We start from the raw sequence: 17,731 nt of genomic DNA on the forward strand, positions 1-17,731 counted from the left end.
AAGAAGGCGTGAAGCCATTCTCGCATCCCCGGCGTGTACTCTAGAATCCAGAGATGGCACAGCTCATGTCTATTCGCGTAGGATTTATCTGATATAGCATGCCCGCTTGGAGATCTTGTTCCGTGAAAGTCACAATGACAACACTTGTAAAGATTAAGCCTCCGTGGCCTTGTCCTTGATGTGCTTCTTGTATTCCTCCCACAGTTGCTCGACCGGCCTCCCCACGAGTTCGGTCCAGAATGGCTTGTCCTCGTACCTCCTCGTCGTGCGGAGTTTCTCGTTGAGCCGGCGGACCGTGTCCGCGCCGAACCGGCCCGCGAGGTACTCGAGGAAGAATGCCGTCTTCTGGTAGCCCGCGTCCCACCTGCCGCCGTTGCTGTCGCCATCGCCAGTGCCGTCCCCGCGCTTCCAGTGCGGCGGGGCCAGCTGGCACTCGAGGCGGACCCAGTCGGCCACGCCCTCGATCAGCCCGCCCGGGCAGGTGCCGTGCGCGTTGTACTGGTAGCAGTGGACGAGCTCGTGGGTGACGACGCCCATGATCTCGGCGTGCCGGCGCTCGGGCGGGTTGATGCCCTGGATGTAGCCGAGGGAGAAGTGGATCTCCTTGTGGTCGCTGTCGAGGTCGCTGCCGGTCGTGTAGGCGACCCCGGGCATGTCCCGGAGGATGAGGGTCACGGAGCGCGTGGGTGGTGGGTGGTGGCGGAGCTGATGTGCTGTTGTCGCCGAGGGGGACTTGTCGGTGTCGCTGTACAGCTGACGGATGACGGAGCGGACGCAGTGCTCAAAGTCCCCCGAGGCATTGTAGTTGCCGAGGAAGATGGAGGCGCCAGGGTGTGTGATATCATCGATCCGGAGGCGGAGCTTGGGCAACTTGAAACCATCCGAGCTTGGCTCCGAACTTGCTGCCGGCGGAGTTTCACCGCGAACGGGTTCGTGTGAAGATTCCTCCCTGGACCCGGCCGGCTGGTTGGGGCGGATCGGCAGAGGCGTGGCGGTCGCTTCCGGAGCTGGCGCCGGCGCTGAGCTCGGGTGTGACATTGCGGGCGTGAAGATGGGTGGAGGGACCGGTGAAGAGCCTGGGATGGCCCCCATGGTAGAAGCCAGAGATTCAAGAGTTTCCGAGTCGCGGGTATCTATCTCGATGCTAAGCACCGCCGTTTCTGCAATAGCGGAATCCGAGTGGCCGGGAACGCTCATGAGGATGCCTGGGGGAGACTACCCAATTGGGTCAGCTCTATGACGACTGAGGCTGCCGGGCTATATGGCAGAACACATGTACTCAGGCAGCACCGATGAGCTAAGCTGCTAGAGGCGAGATTGAGTTACGTGTTATATCACGAGGCTGGGGTGCTTGATGGTGTTGCAGTGGATGGAGGCTCCCAACGAGGTCCATGTCTCGAAGCTCTGAGACCCAGGTTGGGTGGGGCGGCAGTGGGGTAGCATCGAATCGGGAATATCTGCAGGTGCCTAAGGTACCCTCTCCTCTATCATGACTGAGTGTAGCCAGATCATAAGCTTGGTGACACCGTGCCAGGCGCAACTAGGAAAGTCTATTGGCCTCAATTGCGTAACTCGGTAGAGGTTCTTGTCCAGGTACCGTACGTGTCCTCCGTGACTCGCACTCCGAGAAAGCTACCTGAGTCGGGCCCAAGGTCAATTCGTTGGGAGATTCCCATACGGTGTAGATAGGTGGAGATACTGCTTCCAGCCTTGCCCATGAAACCTGGGGATCAGGGAGCGCTCCCGAGGTCGCTCTTGACAGGCACGGGCCGCGTGCTTCGAACCCCGCCCACGGTCTTACTGCAAGAGAAATGTCAAGACACAACAACGTCTGGCTCCCTCAAGTGCGCGGTTGCCCTGGCAAAAACAGGGAAAACCTAGCTCTCAATTACGTTGGCCGGGCTGCAAAGAGGACCTCGAATTGGGCGTAGACAACCCTATGCGTAGATATAGTTGGGCTTGACTAGCGCATCTGCAGCACTAGGGCTTTTCGAGTCACTCCCGGGGTCACCACTACGCGCGTGGAGACGGGCTGGTTGCCCCTGGCCCTCGACCCGCGCGCAGCCAGTGGGTGGTGGGAGTGCATGGTGGTGGGTGGGCTGCATGTTTACATGTTTGTCAACCATCGGCAAGCTGCCAGACACCCATCCACCCACCAGCCCTTCCTGCAAGCTTGCTCGCAGCACGCACACGCACACGCACGCACTTTGCCTCGCTTCAGAGAGCAAACCAGCGAATCGCCGCATACGGGTGATTCTACGACAGCGGCTTACGCGACTTTGTTCCCGTCTTGCGCGCGTTTGCCCCTGAGCGAAAGCCCGGCAACAACTACAGCAACCAACCTGTCTCGGACCTCGACCTCGACCAAAGTTCCACTACGCCCGAGCGCTGCACCTGGAAGCAACATACCCCACGCGCCGACGACGCCTTCCTCAGAGCTTACCTCGACGACTGCCACCATCGCAGGGTCCTCGCCGCAACACCAAGATCAACCGACACCAATGATCGTTGCCACAGTCTCCGAAAGTCCCGCATCATACACCTCGGCAGCCGAATAACACGTGCTCCCTCCTTCGAGTTCAGCTTGCTGCATTGGTAGCACGTCGGTCAAGCGACATTTCTACCGCAACAGCATCCCACCTGCTCATTTTGTGCGCAACCACAGCTTCCAGGCCTCTCTCTCCCTCCTCGGAGCACCATGGCCGAGAAACTGTCCGACGAGCAGGTTGCCAATCTGCTGGTCCTTCTGCGTAAGGATGTGTCCGTCGAGGCCAAGGTCCAGCAGGTCACGGCCACCAAGTCGGCAATCAAGCAGCACAATGTCCCAGACAGCTGTATTCCTCAGCTATTTGAGGCATTGCGCCTCGCTTCCAGCTCTCAGCACTCCGCCATTGTCACCGCTGGCTTTGCCGCTCTCAACCACCTCTTGACGCGATTGTCCCGTCAAGACCCCAAATTCATCGTTCGGGAGGCAAAACAAACGCTGCCCCTGATCGTCGACAAGATGGGCGACCAAAAGGACAAGTTCCGGACTCTCGCGATACAAGCCATGGCGACGTACTACACTCAATCTCCAGCCGATGCAGAACGCTCCGTGCGCAATATCGCGCTGGTGGGTAAGAATCCCAGGGCGAAGGAGTCTGGCATGCAATGGCTTCTCCAGGTAAGTCATGCACTCTCCACGCAGGCCCAATTTCCGCTACTAATAGTCATGGTACAGATGCACAAGGAGCATGGCCTGCAGTTCAGGGCCTACGTGCCAACACTCATGGATCTTCTTGAAGACGCAGACGGGATGGTCAGGGACGTCGCCAAGCAGACGGTGATAGAGCTCTTCAAAGATGCACCCAACGCCGCCAAGTCTGACCTAAAGAAACAACTGAAGAATTTCAAGGTGCGGCCAGCCATTGAGAGCGCCATCGTCAAAGAGCTCAATCCCGTGGGAGCTGTGAAGCGTGACCTCGGAGAAGCCCGCCCAGCTTCTGCAGCATCTACCAGACCGAACTTGGGCGCCAGTGTCTCGTCAATGTCAAGCGAGCGACCTACCACACCAGCGCCGCCACCAGAGGCCACAGCCGAAGCGGTCGAGCCGTCCTACGTCAACACACAACGCGAACTAGACGAAATCTTCAAGGACATGCACTACTGGTTCGAGGGCAAAGAATCGGAACAGAACTGGCTCAAACGTGAAGAGAGCGTTAGGAAACTGCGGAAACTCACTGCTGGCAATGGGCCATCAGACTTTCCGGATGCCTTTGTTGCGGGTGCCCGCGCCCTGTTGGACGGTATCATCAAGGCCGTCATATCACTGCGAACAAGTTTGTCCAAAGAAGGCTGCTCGCTGGTTCAGGACCTTGCCAACACGTTTGGACCAGCCATTGATCCCATGGTGGAGCTTCTCATGCAGACATTCATCAAACTGTGCGCCGCCACCAAGAAAATCGCTTCACAGCAAGCCAATATGACTGTCGACACGATCATCGGCAAATGCACATACACCCCTAGAATCATGCAGCATATATGGGCGGCATGCCAAGACAAGAACGTACAACCCCGTACTTATGCTGCGGGATGGCTCCAAACCCTGATGAAAAAAGAGGCTCATCACAAGAGCCATATCGAGCACGGTGGTGGCCTGGACCTCATCGAAAAATGTCTCAAGAAAGGCCTCGCAGACTCCAACCCTGGTGTCCGTGAGAGATGTCGCGCGACTTATTGGCAATTCGCCGGGATCTGGCCTGCAAAAGCAGAAGCGTAAGTCCTTCCAAGACCGCAACAGCTTGATGTGGCATGAGCAAGCTAACAAGAACTCGCTCCTCAGGATTATGGAGTCGCTGGACGCTGTTGCGCAGAAACTCTTGCGCAATGACCCTCACAATCCCAACTCGCCAAAGAAAGCCGAGGCTGCCGCCCCTGCCCGGCCTGGTTTAGGACTCTCAAAGAGCACGATGGGAGGCACCAAGCCCTCTCTTCGCGAAGCGATGATGGCACAGAAGAGACAGTTGGCGGCCAAGAATCTGCCAGCGCGGCCTGGATCTGCAATGGCAACCATCACGCCGGCACGACCAGCAACCACGACCACAAGCACGACACATTCGGCAGCTCCAGCCACCAGGCCGCGCCCAGAAGCGTCGACCTTGTCCACTGGCGGCATGTCTCATGCACCGATGCGTCCTGCCCGGAGACGACCGGAGATGGCTGCGCGCCCTGCTACTGCCGGACCCTATTCTGTCAGATCCCACGATGCAGCTTCTACAGAACGCACGAGCCCGTCAGATGCGGCGAAGAAGCCAGTGCTCAGCAAACCGATTTCAGGCTCTCCTAAGAGGACTGCGCCTCGAGCTCGGCCTGGCCACCAAGCGACTGCAAGCGAGTCAAATGTGGCAACCATAACAACGCCATCCAGGCCTCCCACTGCTCCCAAGGCGGTGGCACCACCGTCTCGTATAAGTCCCTCCAAGTCGCAGACGGTGGCAAACGCGATTGTCTACACTAGCCCTTCCAAGTCCTCGGAAGACTTCACGTTGGTCGTGCCGGAGGTTGCCAGCTTGAAACAAAGCGCGCGGCCAAGCTCTCCAAGCCCAAACACGACACCTGTTGGCACCCCAAGATCTACAGTAAGATCTACTGCGGCAGTTGGGGAAAAGACCGCCTCAGCACCAGCAGAACCACTACTACCCCAGCCTGAAGCAACCGAACTACCACAGCCCGTTGCAGAGCCTGTGCTCTCCACGCCCTCAAAGACACCCCTCAAAGTCTTTGAAGATCCTTTCACGGCTGAAGCAAAGGAGACGCCTAGGCCGACCAGTTCTCCAGAGGTGGTGCAACGTCCAGTCCTGGAGGACAAGCCCGTCAATGAAGACGCAGCTGTCCCTGGGCGAATGAGCAAGGACGTCGGAGAGCAAGCACTGAGCCCAGCGTCAGAAGTGTCACCGGAGAAGGCCCGCCAGTACGCGCGGTTGCTTGAGAGCGGAATTACACGAGTAAAGGCCCAAACACTGGATGTGCATGGCTTCCGCAAGCTACAGAGTGTGATCCGGGACAACAAGTCCCTGTTCTCAGACGAGACTTTTGATGCCCTGCTAGTTGGACTCTTTGAATATCTGGAGTCGCCGCTCGCGGATCTGGCTCCTGAGAAGATCCAGGATGTCAAGGCGCAGATACTTGCAACAGTGAAGCTGATGCTGAAGAAGACGCCCAACAACTTCCAGCCACACATATCGAGAGGACTGGAGGCGCTTCTTGCTGCGCGTGCTTGCTATGATGCTCGCACACACATTGTGAGCGGTCTGGAGCTACTGGCCGACGAGCTTGTTGTTCTCGGGGATGCTGATGAGATCGTCGTAACCATGACTAAGAAGTTGTCGAGCATGGACGCGACTGACACCTCGGGCAGCCGAAGTATGAGCATGGGGTTGCATATCCTACGGCAGCTGATTGAGACTAAGACGACTTTCGTGCCCACCGAAGCGGAGATTGAATCTCTTGCTGCGCTCTCAAGCACATGCCTTGAGAGCAAGGAAAGTGGTGTAAGGATGGACGCCGTGCAGCTCTGCGTAGCTCTACACGCGCGAGTTGGCGAGACCAAGTTTTGGTCATGCATGAAGAACGTCAAGGACGATCCGAAGAGCCTCATCACCTACTACGTTGTGAAGCGGCAACGGGAGAACCAAGCTGCCCGAGCTTAAGCACGTCATTATGCGGTAGCTCTGGTCATATCCAGAGGGGACAAGATATCCCCTCGTTTTACGGCGTTTGGGGGGCTCATTCAGCGCATTCATCGCGCAACCGTGTAACACCGAACTTGTCATTTGTTGTACGGATCTTGTAATTAGATAACCCAAGTCGTGAGAGAATTCTACTTCCTGCCACCTTAAAGAATGCCCGTGAATCATAGGGGTGGGAGTTCTCTCAAGACGACCCTCAGTAATTAGGTGGGTCGCTGCTGGGCGCGCCAGGTCCTAGTCGCCTGGGGTGAAGGCGGTCTGTTATCGGGTCCTTATCAGACCCAACGAGGCCCGCTGCCAAAAAGGTTGGCTCACTTGTGGCAGACATGCCTGCTGTTCCATGACGCCAGTGAGCGAACCTTTTTGCTGCTCGTCCCACCAGAGTCCCTACTTTAATTTTCTGCACCCGCAGTCCGCCTAATATTTCAGAAATCTGCCACCAACAGTGTCCGACCCGTATCACGAGACGACTCTACAGAGCAACGAGCGAGCGCGGGGTACCTTTCCCGCCCAGTCCGCTGGCGTCGAGAAGATGGGACGCAAGCAGCATCCCATCATTGCCCAGTACTTCGACCGAGGCGCCAAGCTTGCCGACAATTCCAACCGCTACGAATACCGGTGCCGCAACTGCGGCGAGCACTTTCCCAAAGGCCGCCTCGAGACGTTGACCCTGCACATCACAAAGCGATGTCCCGCGATCACCGAGGCCGAGAGGGTCAACGCCTGCCTGGCCCTGCATGGCATCAATAGTGCTGCGCAGGCCAAGGCACAAGCAGCGCGTCTTGGAGATGCTGCTGCTGCGGCGGCGGCCGCCGCCGCCACTGCTGCCCAGCAAGCCAACTCGAACGCGCCAGCCCACGGCCCTCAGCCTGCGCCCTTTGTCGAGAACCAGAACTGGACGCCGCTCCAGACTCTTGCCGAAGTCTCCCGGCAGATCGAAGCGAGCGAAAAGCACGACGAGCCGGCCCCGCCGCAGCACGATGAGCTTGTCGACCTTTCGGTCCCCACGACCGAGCCGCCCACAACCATGGCAAACTCGACTTCGAACCTGTTTGAACTTCACGACCAGCTGTCGTTAGAGCATCCTGTAGTGAATTATGAGGACATTGCGAAGCGCGAACCTATAAGTAAGCCACAAATTCCACTGTCAGTTATGCCGTGGTCAATGTGGTTGGTGCTAACACAACTCCCAGGCGCAGACGAGCCACCTCAACACTCTCTCGATGATCACCAAGACTTGACGCCCGAAGAGCGAATCGCGAAGCTTCTCCAGGGTACCGACTCGCCATCTCAGACAGCACTGTCCGTGGCAGTAGCAGCCACTGCACGCTTGAACCCTTCCCTGCTCGACCCCCAACTCCTAGCCGACGAGCCAATGACGGATACGGTCTCGACGCCTGCTCCAAGCACAGAGATGCTGCTTGACTATTCTCCATCAAGCGCACTTTCGATGCCACCCAGCAGTCTGCCGATGCCTGCGACGAGTCTCCCGATGCCATCCACGCCGAGCTTACCGATGCCGACGACCCCCACAATCAGCACTGGGACAAGCGACGCCGACATGACTTCTCACAGCGGTACTCCAATAGACGATTCCGCGCCGTGGATGGGGATGACCTACATGCCTGATGTGCATGCTCCCCCGAGCTTGAACAACCATGCGCAGCAATTGATGGGGGCTCTCAATAAGGGCGGCTTCCGAATGGACGCTTTTCATGGACCCAACGGCATCAGACATCGGCACAGTCGTGCGAGGTTTGACTCGGATCGACGTAGAGAAGTGCAGGAAGTCCGTCGGATTGGAGCATGCATCAGATGTCGAATCCTGCGGAAAACGTGCTCGAAGGGCACTCCGTGCGATACCTGCAAGAAGGTCCTGTCGCCTCGGGTTTGGCGCACCGGTTGCGTGCGGACGAAGCTCTCCGAGTACATTGACTTGTACTCGGCCGGAGTGCAGGTGGTCATGGCGCAAAAACGATACAACTCATACAAAACGTCTCACACTCTTTCAAACACCGGTGTCGTGGTGGAGGCGTCGCATTTTCCAGAAACGGGGCACAACATTGTCTTTGAAGTCCTCCGGGGCTGCCCGAAAGAGGCCGATGTGGCGACTTTGGCCACGCTTGGGAATGTGGGATTGAATCCAGTAGTTCTTCTCGACAACGACAAGGAGGACGTTCCGGCGAAGATTGAGGCTTACATGAGGCAGATACTTCCAGATCTCATCAGCAGGGAGCCATCATCTTATGTACGAGTGACGTTGGAGACGGCCGTTCAGGTGGCGAACACGACCAACGATGAACTGCTGCGACGATCTCTCGAGCTGTGGGGGATTGTCGAGATCATGGACCGCGAGCGACAGTGGAACATGCTCGCGAAATCGCCCGCCGACGATTTTGAGGACCATTGGATCAAGGATGAGTCTGAGAGCGAGCCGTACACAAACATCTGCATGCAGCTCAATGCCGGGGCGGAGCGTAAAGCAGCAGCTGCCAGTAAAAGCCTACTCAACGGAATCCAGCGCAATCTGCAGGATGGGAAGCTGAAGCTTGGGTTTCCAATGTTCCTGACAGTTATGCTGTTCATGAACTGTGTGGAGAAGACCACCTGGGCTTTCAAGGCCTGGGACCAGGAGAACCTGCGTCCGAAGTGGCCCCTGGAGAAGCAGCCGAGCAGCTTCACCAACCAGGGTCATGGACTGTGCGAGCTTTTGCGCATGCTTTTGTCCATTCGACACATCCTCCCAAAGACCACAAGCACTGATCCTGCGGCGCCGATTGTTTCGGACGACCAGGATCCAGTTGTGCAGAAATACTTCCAAGACTTGAGCATCACACGTGAGTTCCCCTTCAGAAGAAATCAAGTTCCGAGACTAGAGGGCTCTGTACTGACATTCGGGCGCAGCTACATATTTACGGGCACGACATGAGCAAAATCACTTCTCACCCACCGATTCACGATCGCTCGAATTTCTATATTGCGCTCCGCTGCTGCTGAGCCCATCCGCCATAGCCGTGCCTGTGACGGTATGAGCGGTGTGGGACAGCATGAGAGCAAGATGGAGAATGCGGTCAGACGCAAACACTGAGTTCGGAACCGATGACACCAATTACTTGAACAACGGCGTATCGGCTGGGATAGGGCAAACGAATGACGTCTCACGACGGGAGTTAACTAGGTTGATTCACAACGCGGCGCGTCTGGAGGGTATGAGCCGCCATTTTTGTGCGACCAAAGGAACTGGAGAGTTGTCCATTATCACGTACTGCACAACCCGATTTGTGGGGTGGATGGCCAAGGAGAAATGACGAAACGAAAACAGCGACTGGAGCTTGAAGCAACCTAGATACCCTACTGCATTTGCAAGAAACAAGTACAAAATATCAATAATTTACATGTGGATGAGCCTCGCAACGAAGGAGAATCACCCGATGCGCCACGTGTATGGAGGCGTCGTCTTGGCGGTGGATATATTCCGCCCTGGCGGAGCCAATCTTTCCTGTGCCGCTGGCTAGCTCAACCATCATCCTGCCCATGAGAGCCCAGCTCTGGGCTCTGTTCCGCGCTTCCACCATTTCCCTATCAAGTAGGAAGGGCATCTGGAGCCGCGCACATTTCTTTCTTCGGGCGAACAGAGGGTGTGAGCCTAGGCGGCTGCTGACAGCATCAAGTGGTCCCCAGTCCATGAATAGTACATATGCTCGTAAAGCCCCCCTGCAGAAGATCGTCATCCCGCAGGGCTACGACCCCAGGATCCCCTGCTAGGCCAATCAAACGCAAGTCGGGCGAATCGGCGGCGTTGGGCGGAGATGGAGACACGCCGTGACCGGAAGGTTTGGACCACCCACCTCCAAACTACCATTCCCTTCGAGAGAGGATTCCCCAGCCAAAACGTCTGGGCGGTGGTTTGCAAGGGAAGAACCCGGTAATTCTGGTATAGCACTCTGTGCATTCTAACCCTGGGCAGGCGGCAGATTGGGCTGATGACTTGAATATCCATGAAACGGGCCCGGGGCAGGCTATGCCTGTACGTATGCATGCATGCGCACCGCGGCACAGGGATCTGCGAGGAAGGTACGTACTGTGTAGTCTAAGCCGGATGACGTGCCGACGGCCGGTTCCTGGCCACTCGCATGTTCCCCGTGGAGAGATCACCGTCTTTGCTATTAATGTGCAGTCATGGCCTGGCCTGGCCTGGCCTGGCCTGGCCTGGGGAGATGGACTGCCTCTTACGTCGCACACCTTCGTCCTTCGTTCTGGAGTGCAACTCCGGTATTGAACTGCTCTTGCGACAGCAACACATTGTGATCTGTCGCTGGATTCGTCGTTCATCACTGGGCACTTTGCGATAGAGGACCTACCTCTGAAGCCCGACTCCACCTCTGGTCTGGTCTGCTCGACGACGTCGTGATGTTGCACAGATTCTCGACCGTGGTCATTGTCGCCAGCACGTCCTTGCTGAGCCACACCGTCGCTGCCAGGCAAGTCGGCAATGTCGACCTTACGGACTATGTACTGCCCTTGGTGAGCCTCCTGTCTCCTCCTCATCTACTTCTTCACCCCGGCTCTGCCTGCGTACACAGAAACAATGCTGACATACTGGTTGGCTTGGAAAGACGGGCTCAATCAACGGCGGCAACACCTTCCCCGGCGTCGCCCTGCCCATGGGAATGGTCAAGCTTGGCCCAGACCTCTACACAGGCTCCGACAGCTACTCGGGCTACCAGCCCACAGGTGCCTTCGTGGGGTTCAGCATGTTGCACATGAGCTGCACCGGCGGCGCGCCAAAGTACGGCGTCATCGCGCAGATGCCCGTCGTCGGCAGCCTGGACAACCCGCTTGCCAACATCAGCGTTGGTCGCCGTACCGAAGACGGGACGGTCGTGGGCGACACCGCTCGTGTAGGGTACTACAAGGCCAGCCTGGCCAGCGGGGTCACTGTCGAGATGGCCGCGAGCTCGCGCGCCGGGATGTACCGTTACACGTTCCCACAGAATGCCACGGAGGCTGCGATTGTGGTCGATGTGTCCCATGTGCTGCCTTCCTTCCGGGGTCAGGGGCTCGGCCAGAATTATCTTGGTGGGAATATCTCTGTCCAGGCGGATGGCGAGGGCAGGGCCGTGGGGTATACGGGTAACGGATCATATGACAACGTGAGCCTTCTCGAATCTGAGAAGAGGAGAGACAGTGGACGCAAGCTGACGTGCAAGAGCAATAGGGGTGGAACCGCTCTCCTAAGTGGACAGTCTACTTCTGCGGCTACTTCGACAAGGCGGCGACATACAAGACGTTTCTGGGAAACGACACAGCAGGCGACACCCTCGAGTCGTACGACGACACGCCTCAACGCGACTCGGAAAATCGGCTCGGTGCAGTGTTTGACTTTGGCGGAGAGCAGGAGGTCGCGTCAAGGGCTGGAGTGTCCTTCATCTCTGCCGAGCAGGCTTGTGAGAACGTCAACAATGAGGTACCAGAGGACGCCACGATCGAGAGCCTGGGCGAAGCGGCCAAGGAAGCTTGGAACAGCAAGGTGCTGTCCAAGATTACAACGACAGACATGCGCAGTGAAAGCAACCTCCAGCTGCTCTACTCGTCCCTCTTCCACATGACGCTCGTGCCCAGCGACAAGACTGGGGAGAACCCAAAGTGGTCGTCGCCAGAGCCTTACTATGATGATATCTTCACTTTCTGGGACATCGTAAGTTCATCTTGTTCATGTACCCTTCTGCAAACTGGTGACCTTTCATCACGATGCTGGCAGTATTGACAAACCTTTCGCCAAGTTCCGCTGTACGACCGCCCTCATCCATATCGTCCTCCCGGACGAGTACGAGCAGTTCATCCGCTCACTCGCCGATATCTGGGAGCACGACGGCTTCCTGCCCGACGGACGGTCCTCATTCTTCAACGGCGCCACCCAGGGCGGGTCCAACGCTGACAACGTCCTCGCCGATGCTTATGTCAAGGGCGTACGTGGCGCGATCGACTGGGAGAAGGTATACGAGGCTATGGTGACAGACGCGGAGGTGGTGCCGCCGAACAACAACGACCCGAGAGACTCCAGTTCGTCAACAAAGGAAGGCCGTGGTGCTCTGCCGGACTGGCTTGAGCATGGATACATCACAACAAAGTATGGCAGGTCTGTCAGCCGGGCTATCGAGTAGTAAGTGAATATTCCCCAGACATAGGTCAGCACCATTCGCCGTCGTATCCGCCCCGCGCCGCCCGTCCCTGGTTTCCTTGCTAATTCGACGTTCTTTCCTCCAGCGCGGGTAATGACTTTGGCTTGTACCAGGTCGCCAAGGGCCTGGGCAAGACCGAAGACGCAGCAAAGTACCTCAACCGGTCCCGTAATTGGCGGAACCAGTGGAACCCGGATCTCGAAGCCCTCGGCTTCAAGGGATTCCTTGGGCCCATTGCGGAGAATGGCAGCTTCATCGCTCAGGACCCCCTGAGTTGTGGCGGCTGTTATTGGGGTGATGACTACGTAAGCCTCTTGTGCCAGCCGTTCCCACCACCTTTGCACTGAGAATAAATCAATACTCACTCCTTTTCAAAACACCACAGTACCAAGGTCTCCCCATAGAATACTCCTTCAATGCGCATCACGACGCCGCCACTCTGATCGAGTACGCCGGTGGCCAGGAAGCCTTCCAGTCCCGCCTGGAGGCCATGTTCGAGCCGGACCTCAACCCGGGCGGCGACTCGCGCTTCAACAAGACGCTCTTCAACCCGGGCAACGAGCCGAGCTTCAACACGCCTTACATGTTCCACTACGTGGGGCGGCCCGACCTGTCGGTCGAGCACAGCAGGCGCATCGCCAAGGCGTACTTCCGCCCCACGCCCGACGGCGTGCCGGGCAACTCGGACGCCGGCGCCATGGAGTCGTGGGTGCTGTGGAACATGCTCGGCCTGTACCCCGTCACCGGCCAGACGACGTTCCTCGTGGGCTCGCCGTGGTTCAACGACCTGCGCATCACCCTCGGCGGGAGCGCTGGGGTCAGCAATGTCTTGCACATCACGACCTCGTACTACGACGACGGCGGAGACGGGGATAGTACCACCGCCGCGTCCACAGACGAAGAGGAGGACATGATCTACGTCCAGTCTCTCAAGGTCAACGGGCAGGAATGGAACAAGTCCTGGGTCACCTGGGACGACATCTTTGCTGCCCGGGCCAACGGCGGCGGCGGCGAGAGCACAATGGATTTCGTCCTCGCTGCGACCCCGGGTGCTTGGGCGACGGGGGAGGACTCGGAGCTACCTCCCAGTCCGGCTTCTGAGCCTACCTCATAAGAACGAGGTGTAGGATGAGGTTTCGTGTGCGCTAGACGTGGTGCTGCGATCATCCTAGTCTGTAGGTACGATGTTCTCGAGGTCGTGGTTTGTCTCTTTCTCGGCGTTTCCAAGGCTTGCTTGACGCCAGTCCATCGAGGGATTAGACGGACACATAAGCACGAAATACATCAGTGTCTTGGAACATGGACAACGTCGCAACAGCGCCATGTACATGCATGGCCTTCCCACGAACACTACCCCAGTTCCGCTCGGGAACGGAATTATTTTCCCAACGGTTTTCTTCACGTGTCCAGATATGCTCGAGTGCAAAATGGGAGATGGCAAGTGATGGCAAATTTGGGATCAACTAAGTCTACTCAAAAGCGGGTACTGAAGGCGATGTTGAGAATAACGCTACATCACGGTAAGGAGGGAAACAGGGTCTGAGCACGACCAAGTGAGCTGCCACGTTCAACTCATCTCCTTCCCCCACAAGTCCGCATTCCGTGCCCACCCAAGGCTTCAGCGGCCTGACGCCTTCTTTATGCTCGCAGTCTGTTTGTGTGAAATGGTCCTGTCATGTCACGGGGTTTGCTCTGAACACTACCACAGGCGGAGAACGCCAACCGCCTTGGAGTAGACCATCTTCTCGACTGCAGCACAAAAGTCCCAATGCCATCTCTTCACGGTGTTAATGTGTATCTCATGTTGTATCTGAGTGTGTATCGAAGAAACAAGAAAAGTCATAAGTCTCTCTGTGGGTAGCAGGGTATATATCGACGTAATCTTCGTGCAGGATTGACCCGTGAGCATCTGCCGCCGCAGGTGGATATGGCTTGGAAAGTGAGAGCGCGCAGGCTCAGGGCCTGCCATCTCCGGGGCTGGTCCTCGTAATCAGGTGTCCTTGATGTCTATATCTCTTTCTGAGTGAACCGCCGCCAACGGCTCGATGCTTTCACGCTCGTTTTATGATATATCGTGCCTTTCTCTCTATTTCTGGAAGAACCAACTGCTTCTCTTACTAGTGTTGCCTTCGTTCTGCAGGGATGCCACGGTTGGGACAGGGACAGGGCCGTCGCCGCCGGCCCCACCGCCACGCAGCGGCTTCGCGATCCTGCTGCCGGCGCCGGCAAAGCTAAAGCCAGCACCGGGTCCGCTGAGCCCGCGTGTCGACCCCGCCTTGGCTGCCTCGAGACGTTCCTTGACAGCTGTAAGTTGTGATTCGAACCTGTTTTGATGGTCAGTAAAAGTGGCATGGGCGGGCGGAAAATTATGCATGACGCCGTACCTGTGGTTCGCAGCTGTAAGCTTTTCTTGGCTATCTTGCAGCAAGCTCTCCAGACTAGAGATGCGCTCATTCCGTGCAATCAATTTCCTCTCTGCAATGGCGACCTCTTTCTTGAGCGAGCTGTTCTGCTCCACAAGTTGGCGCTGAACTTGCGTCAGCTGCTCGAGATTCCTCTCAAGGAAAGCCATCTTCTTCTGCTGCGCACGGTTGTTGGATGAACGCAGGACATTGTTGTACTGCTCACGGGTCTCGTCGAGAGAGATTTCGAGCTCGACGACACGCTCGCATCTGTTCTGGAGATCGCGCATCAGGCTCTTCTTCATAACATCAAATTCGGCAATCTGTTGTTGTATCGTCTTGCCATTCGCCAGGCCCGGTGCCGAAGTGGTGGCAGCGCCGGTCTTGAGTCGGCTTTGTAGGTCGTCAATCAGTGTCTTCATTCGGTTGTTCTCGGCAGACTTCTGTGTAATCTCGAGCTTGAGCTCATCAACAAGCTCAATCTGTGTGGTCGTCTTGTTCGCATACGCCTTCTGCAGGCGTTCCTTGACTTCTTCCACATCGGCCTCGCTGAGATTCTGCGTCAAGAGGTCCTCGTACTCGTTCTGCAGCGCGTCAAGGCGAGCCTCGAGTTCTGCACGACGCCTGGCATCCGAATCGCCAGAAACACCACTGTAGAGAGAGAGCTCGGCTTGCCTAATGATACCCTGGGTTTCGACAAGCCTCGTGCGAAGGTCCGTCAGGTCGTCTGGAGGGATCGGATCCCCGGAAGAGCTCTGCTCGAAGAGTGCATCCACCCTTTGTATCGCATCAGCGATAGATTGCTCGTTGGCACTAAAGACATCGCTGCCCAGGTCAAAGCCAGCCATCATCTGAGCCATCTTCTCGGCCTTCTTCTTCTCCTTCTCGTCAAGGACCGCACTAGTCTCCTTGGCGCTCATCTTGACATCGAGAAGCTGCTGCTTGACCTCGTCAAGCTCAGTAGTGAGCTCGGAGTTGGCCTCCTTGAGCGCATCCATCGTGATCTGGGCCTCCTTGCTCTCAAATGCGAGGCGCTCAAGCTGCATCCTGGTCTCGTTGGTCTCGCTCGTCAGTCGCTCATTCTCCTTGCCAAGCTTGCTGTCATGCTCCTTGATGAAGGCCAATTCCTCCTTGGATTCTTGCAGGCTCTTCTCGGCGGCCACAACGGCTGACTCTCTCTCTGCTAGCTGATCTTGCAGCTCGTTCTCTCTGCGGAGGAACTCTTCCCTTTCGTCCTTATCCAGAGGGAGACTTGGAGTCCCGGCACGATCGGTCAAGGCCGGTGTTTCGGAGCGGCTGTCAGGTATGAGTCTGGAGGGCGTAGACGGTCGAGCGGCGGCCGCTCTCGTGCTGGCGACACCATCTGCAGACATCGGTGGAACCCACTTCTCCTTGGGCACGCTGTCTCCGGAACGCCATTGCTGTAGTTCGACCTCGAGATTCGAAATGTAGTTCTCGAAGTTGGTCATATTTGACTTGGCCTTGGCCAGCATTGCTTTGAGTTCTGCAGGGCTGAGTTCTGCGTTGACCTTTGCCTTGTTCTTGATCGACTTGGCGCGCATGCCGAAGCGGAGGGTGCTGAGTGTTTCCTGGTCGTTGTAACTGCTGGGCGAGCAGTTGATGATGAGTGTTGTCCGACTGTTTCCTCCGAGCGACTCTTGCAGGATTCTTGTCAACTTCGAGTCTCTGTAGGGAACGTGAGATGATCGCCCATCGGTCAGCGCGTTGATGACCATTCCGAGAGCACTCAAACTCTTGTTGATCTTCTTTGCTTCTTCAAGAGTCTGTCCGCTAGCACCAGTCTTGCCAACCTTCTCACTTCCAGCCAAATCAACCAAGAAGAGCTGGCCACTCTTGGACGAGCCGGTCTCGAGGTTCTTCTGGGTGACGACAATGACGAATATCGAGTGGGACCGAGACGATTCCTGGTTCATGTTGGTCGCGGCGACAGCACGGGCGTTTCCTCCCCTCTTCATTACTTCAAAGACCTCGTCTACACTCGAGACGTAAACCTCGAGGAGGCCCTTGACGTACACGCCCTTATTCTTCTCCTCGTGAACGGGCAGGTTGTCGTTCTGGGGAGCGAGCAAGTCGCGGATGCGCTCCATGTAAATCTCCATGTAGCTGACGCGGACTGTGTATTCGATTGTGGCTGGGCTGGACATGATGCTGCTGAAGATCTGCTCGATGATTCGCGGGGTGACACCCTTGCCCACCTCGTCCTCGATACTCGTTCCCATCATGGTGAACGACTTTCCGGCACCGGTCTGTCCATATGCGAAGACGGTTCCATTGTAACCGTTCAGGATGTCGTCGACAGTGGGCTTGATCGAGTATTCGAAGATGTCGCGTTGTTGTCCCTGCATATCAAAGACACGGTCGAAGGTGAAGGAGCCCTGGGCCTCGGCGGACTGGCGACGGGAAGCATGGTCAGAATTGTTTCCTTCGAGACAAGAAGCGCCACGTCGGCAAGGAACGCACGGCAAGGGGGGCAGGCTTACATTCAGGATACAGGTATCGTTGCCCTCGAACGAGACGATAGGCTGGCCGCCCGAGGCCAGCTCGACTTTGTTCTGCGGCCTGAACCGGGCGACGACCTTGATGCTGTTGGCTCCCGACATGATTGCGGCGGACTCGACGTGTCGGCGAGGGCGGGGTGCGTGTCAGGAAGGGTGAAGCTTAGACACGGTAGCAGAGCCGGGCAGACGATAACATGTTAGGACGGGGCCAGGCGGTGCGACCAGGAGTGAGTCGGTCCAGCACGGCGGGGGGTGGGGACGGAGGAGCGGCGGTAAGGTACAGTCGATCCAAGGGACACGCGCGGGCGGCGGTGGGTAGGCCTACGTCGAAGTATACAAGGGTTTAGAGGGGTTCGCTGCCTTTGCACGCTCGCTGGTCGCGAAGAAGGGTGAGGAGCAGA

At 57.1% G+C, this 17,731-nt stretch overlaps 5 protein-coding genes across 5 annotated transcripts; 3 read left to right on the plus strand and 2 right to left on the minus strand.

Moving 5' to 3' along the window:
* Positions 1–153: 153 nt before the first annotated feature.
* On the minus strand, positions 154–1,038 carry B0I36DRAFT_242519 (peptidase of plants and bacteria-domain-containing protein; the record flags this gene model as incomplete). The annotated part of the gene is made up of 1 exon (XM_046149915.1): positions 154–1,038. The coding sequence occupies one exon, from the start codon at positions 1,036–1,038 to the stop codon at positions 154–156; it is 885 nt and encodes a 294-aa protein (XP_046012794.1).
* Positions 1,039–2,698: 1,660 nt separating this feature from the next.
* Positions 2,699–6,188, plus strand: B0I36DRAFT_374139 (clasp N terminal-domain-containing protein; the record flags this gene model as incomplete). Its single annotated transcript, XM_046160250.1, has 4 exons — positions 2,699–3,163; positions 3,221–4,254; positions 4,322–5,117; positions 5,208–6,188. The coding sequence occupies 4 exons, from the start codon at positions 2,699–2,701 to the stop codon at positions 6,186–6,188; spliced, it is 3,276 nt and encodes a 1,091-aa protein (XP_046012795.1).
* Positions 6,189–6,640: 452 nt separating this feature from the next.
* Positions 6,641–9,435, plus strand: B0I36DRAFT_118705 (uncharacterized protein). Its single transcript, XM_046148003.1, has 3 exons — positions 6,641–7,354; positions 7,421–9,064; positions 9,132–9,435. Exons 1-3 carry the CDS (start codon positions 6,760–6,762, stop codon positions 9,257–9,259), a joined length of 2,367 nt encoding a protein of 788 aa, XP_046012796.1. The 5' UTR covers positions 6,641–6,759; the 3' UTR covers positions 9,260–9,435.
* A 984-nt stretch (positions 9,436–10,419) lies between these two features.
* Positions 10,420–13,616, plus strand: B0I36DRAFT_118721 (glycoside hydrolase family 92 protein). Its single transcript, XM_046148005.1, has 6 exons — positions 10,420–10,751; positions 10,844–11,380; positions 11,446–11,925; positions 12,011–12,390; positions 12,495–12,714; positions 12,795–13,616. The coding sequence occupies exons 1-6, from the start codon at positions 10,638–10,640 to the stop codon at positions 13,521–13,523; spliced, it is 2,460 nt and encodes an 819-aa protein (XP_046012797.1). The 5' UTR covers positions 10,420–10,637; the 3' UTR covers positions 13,524–13,616.
* A 569-nt stretch (positions 13,617–14,185) lies between these two features.
* B0I36DRAFT_118717 (kinesin) lies at positions 14,186–17,552 on the minus strand. Its single transcript, XM_046148004.1, has 3 exons — positions 17,313–17,552; positions 14,794–17,222; positions 14,186–14,733 (listed from the first exon to the last, which is right to left on the minus strand). Exons 1-3 carry the CDS (start codon positions 17,430–17,432, stop codon positions 14,496–14,498), a joined length of 2,787 nt encoding a protein of 928 aa, XP_046012798.1. The 5' UTR covers positions 17,433–17,552; the 3' UTR covers positions 14,186–14,495.
* Between the last annotated feature and the right edge of the window lie 179 nt (positions 17,553–17,731).

This window comes from Microdochium trichocladiopsis (assembly GCF_020744255.1).
Source record: "Microdochium trichocladiopsis strain MPI-CAGE-CH-0230 chromosome Unknown B0I36scaffold_5, whole genome shotgun sequence".
In the NCBI taxonomy this organism is placed as follows: domain Eukaryota; kingdom Fungi; phylum Ascomycota; class Sordariomycetes; order Xylariales; family Microdochiaceae; genus Microdochium; species Microdochium trichocladiopsis.

Coding starts and splice junctions, on each gene's coding strand:
- B0I36DRAFT_118705 (XM_046148003.1), top strand. CDS start 6,760: ATGGGACGCAAGCAGCATCCCATCATTGCCCAGTACTTCGACCGAGGC. Junction 7,355..7,420: donor TGCGAAGCGCGAACCTATAA/GTAAGCCACAAA, acceptor CACAACTCCCAG/GCGCAGACGAGCCACCTCAA. Junction 9,065..9,131: donor CCAAGACTTGAGCATCACAC/GTGAGTTCCCCT, acceptor ATTCGGGCGCAG/CTACATATTTACGGGCACGA.
- B0I36DRAFT_118721 (XM_046148005.1), top strand. CDS start 10,638: ATGTTGCACAGATTCTCGACCGTGGTCATTGTCGCCAGCACGTCCTTG. Junction 11,926..12,010: donor TCTTCACTTTCTGGGACATC/GTAAGTTCATCT, acceptor CCTTTCGCCAAG/TTCCGCTGTACGACCGCCCT. Junction 12,715..12,794: donor GTTATTGGGGTGATGACTAC/GTAAGCCTCTTG, acceptor AAAACACCACAG/TACCAAGGTCTCCCCATAGA.
- B0I36DRAFT_118717 (XM_046148004.1), bottom strand. CDS start 17,432: ATGTCGGGAGCCAACAGCATCAAGGTCGTCGCCCGGTTCAGGCCGCAG. Junction 17,223..17,312: donor ACGATACCTGTATCCTGAAT/GTAAGCCTGCCC, acceptor TCCCGTCGCCAG/TCCGCCGAGGCCCAGGGCTC. Junction 14,734..14,793: donor CTTACAGCTGCGAACCACAG/GTACGGCGTCAT, acceptor CCATCAAAACAG/GTTCGAATCACAACTTACAG.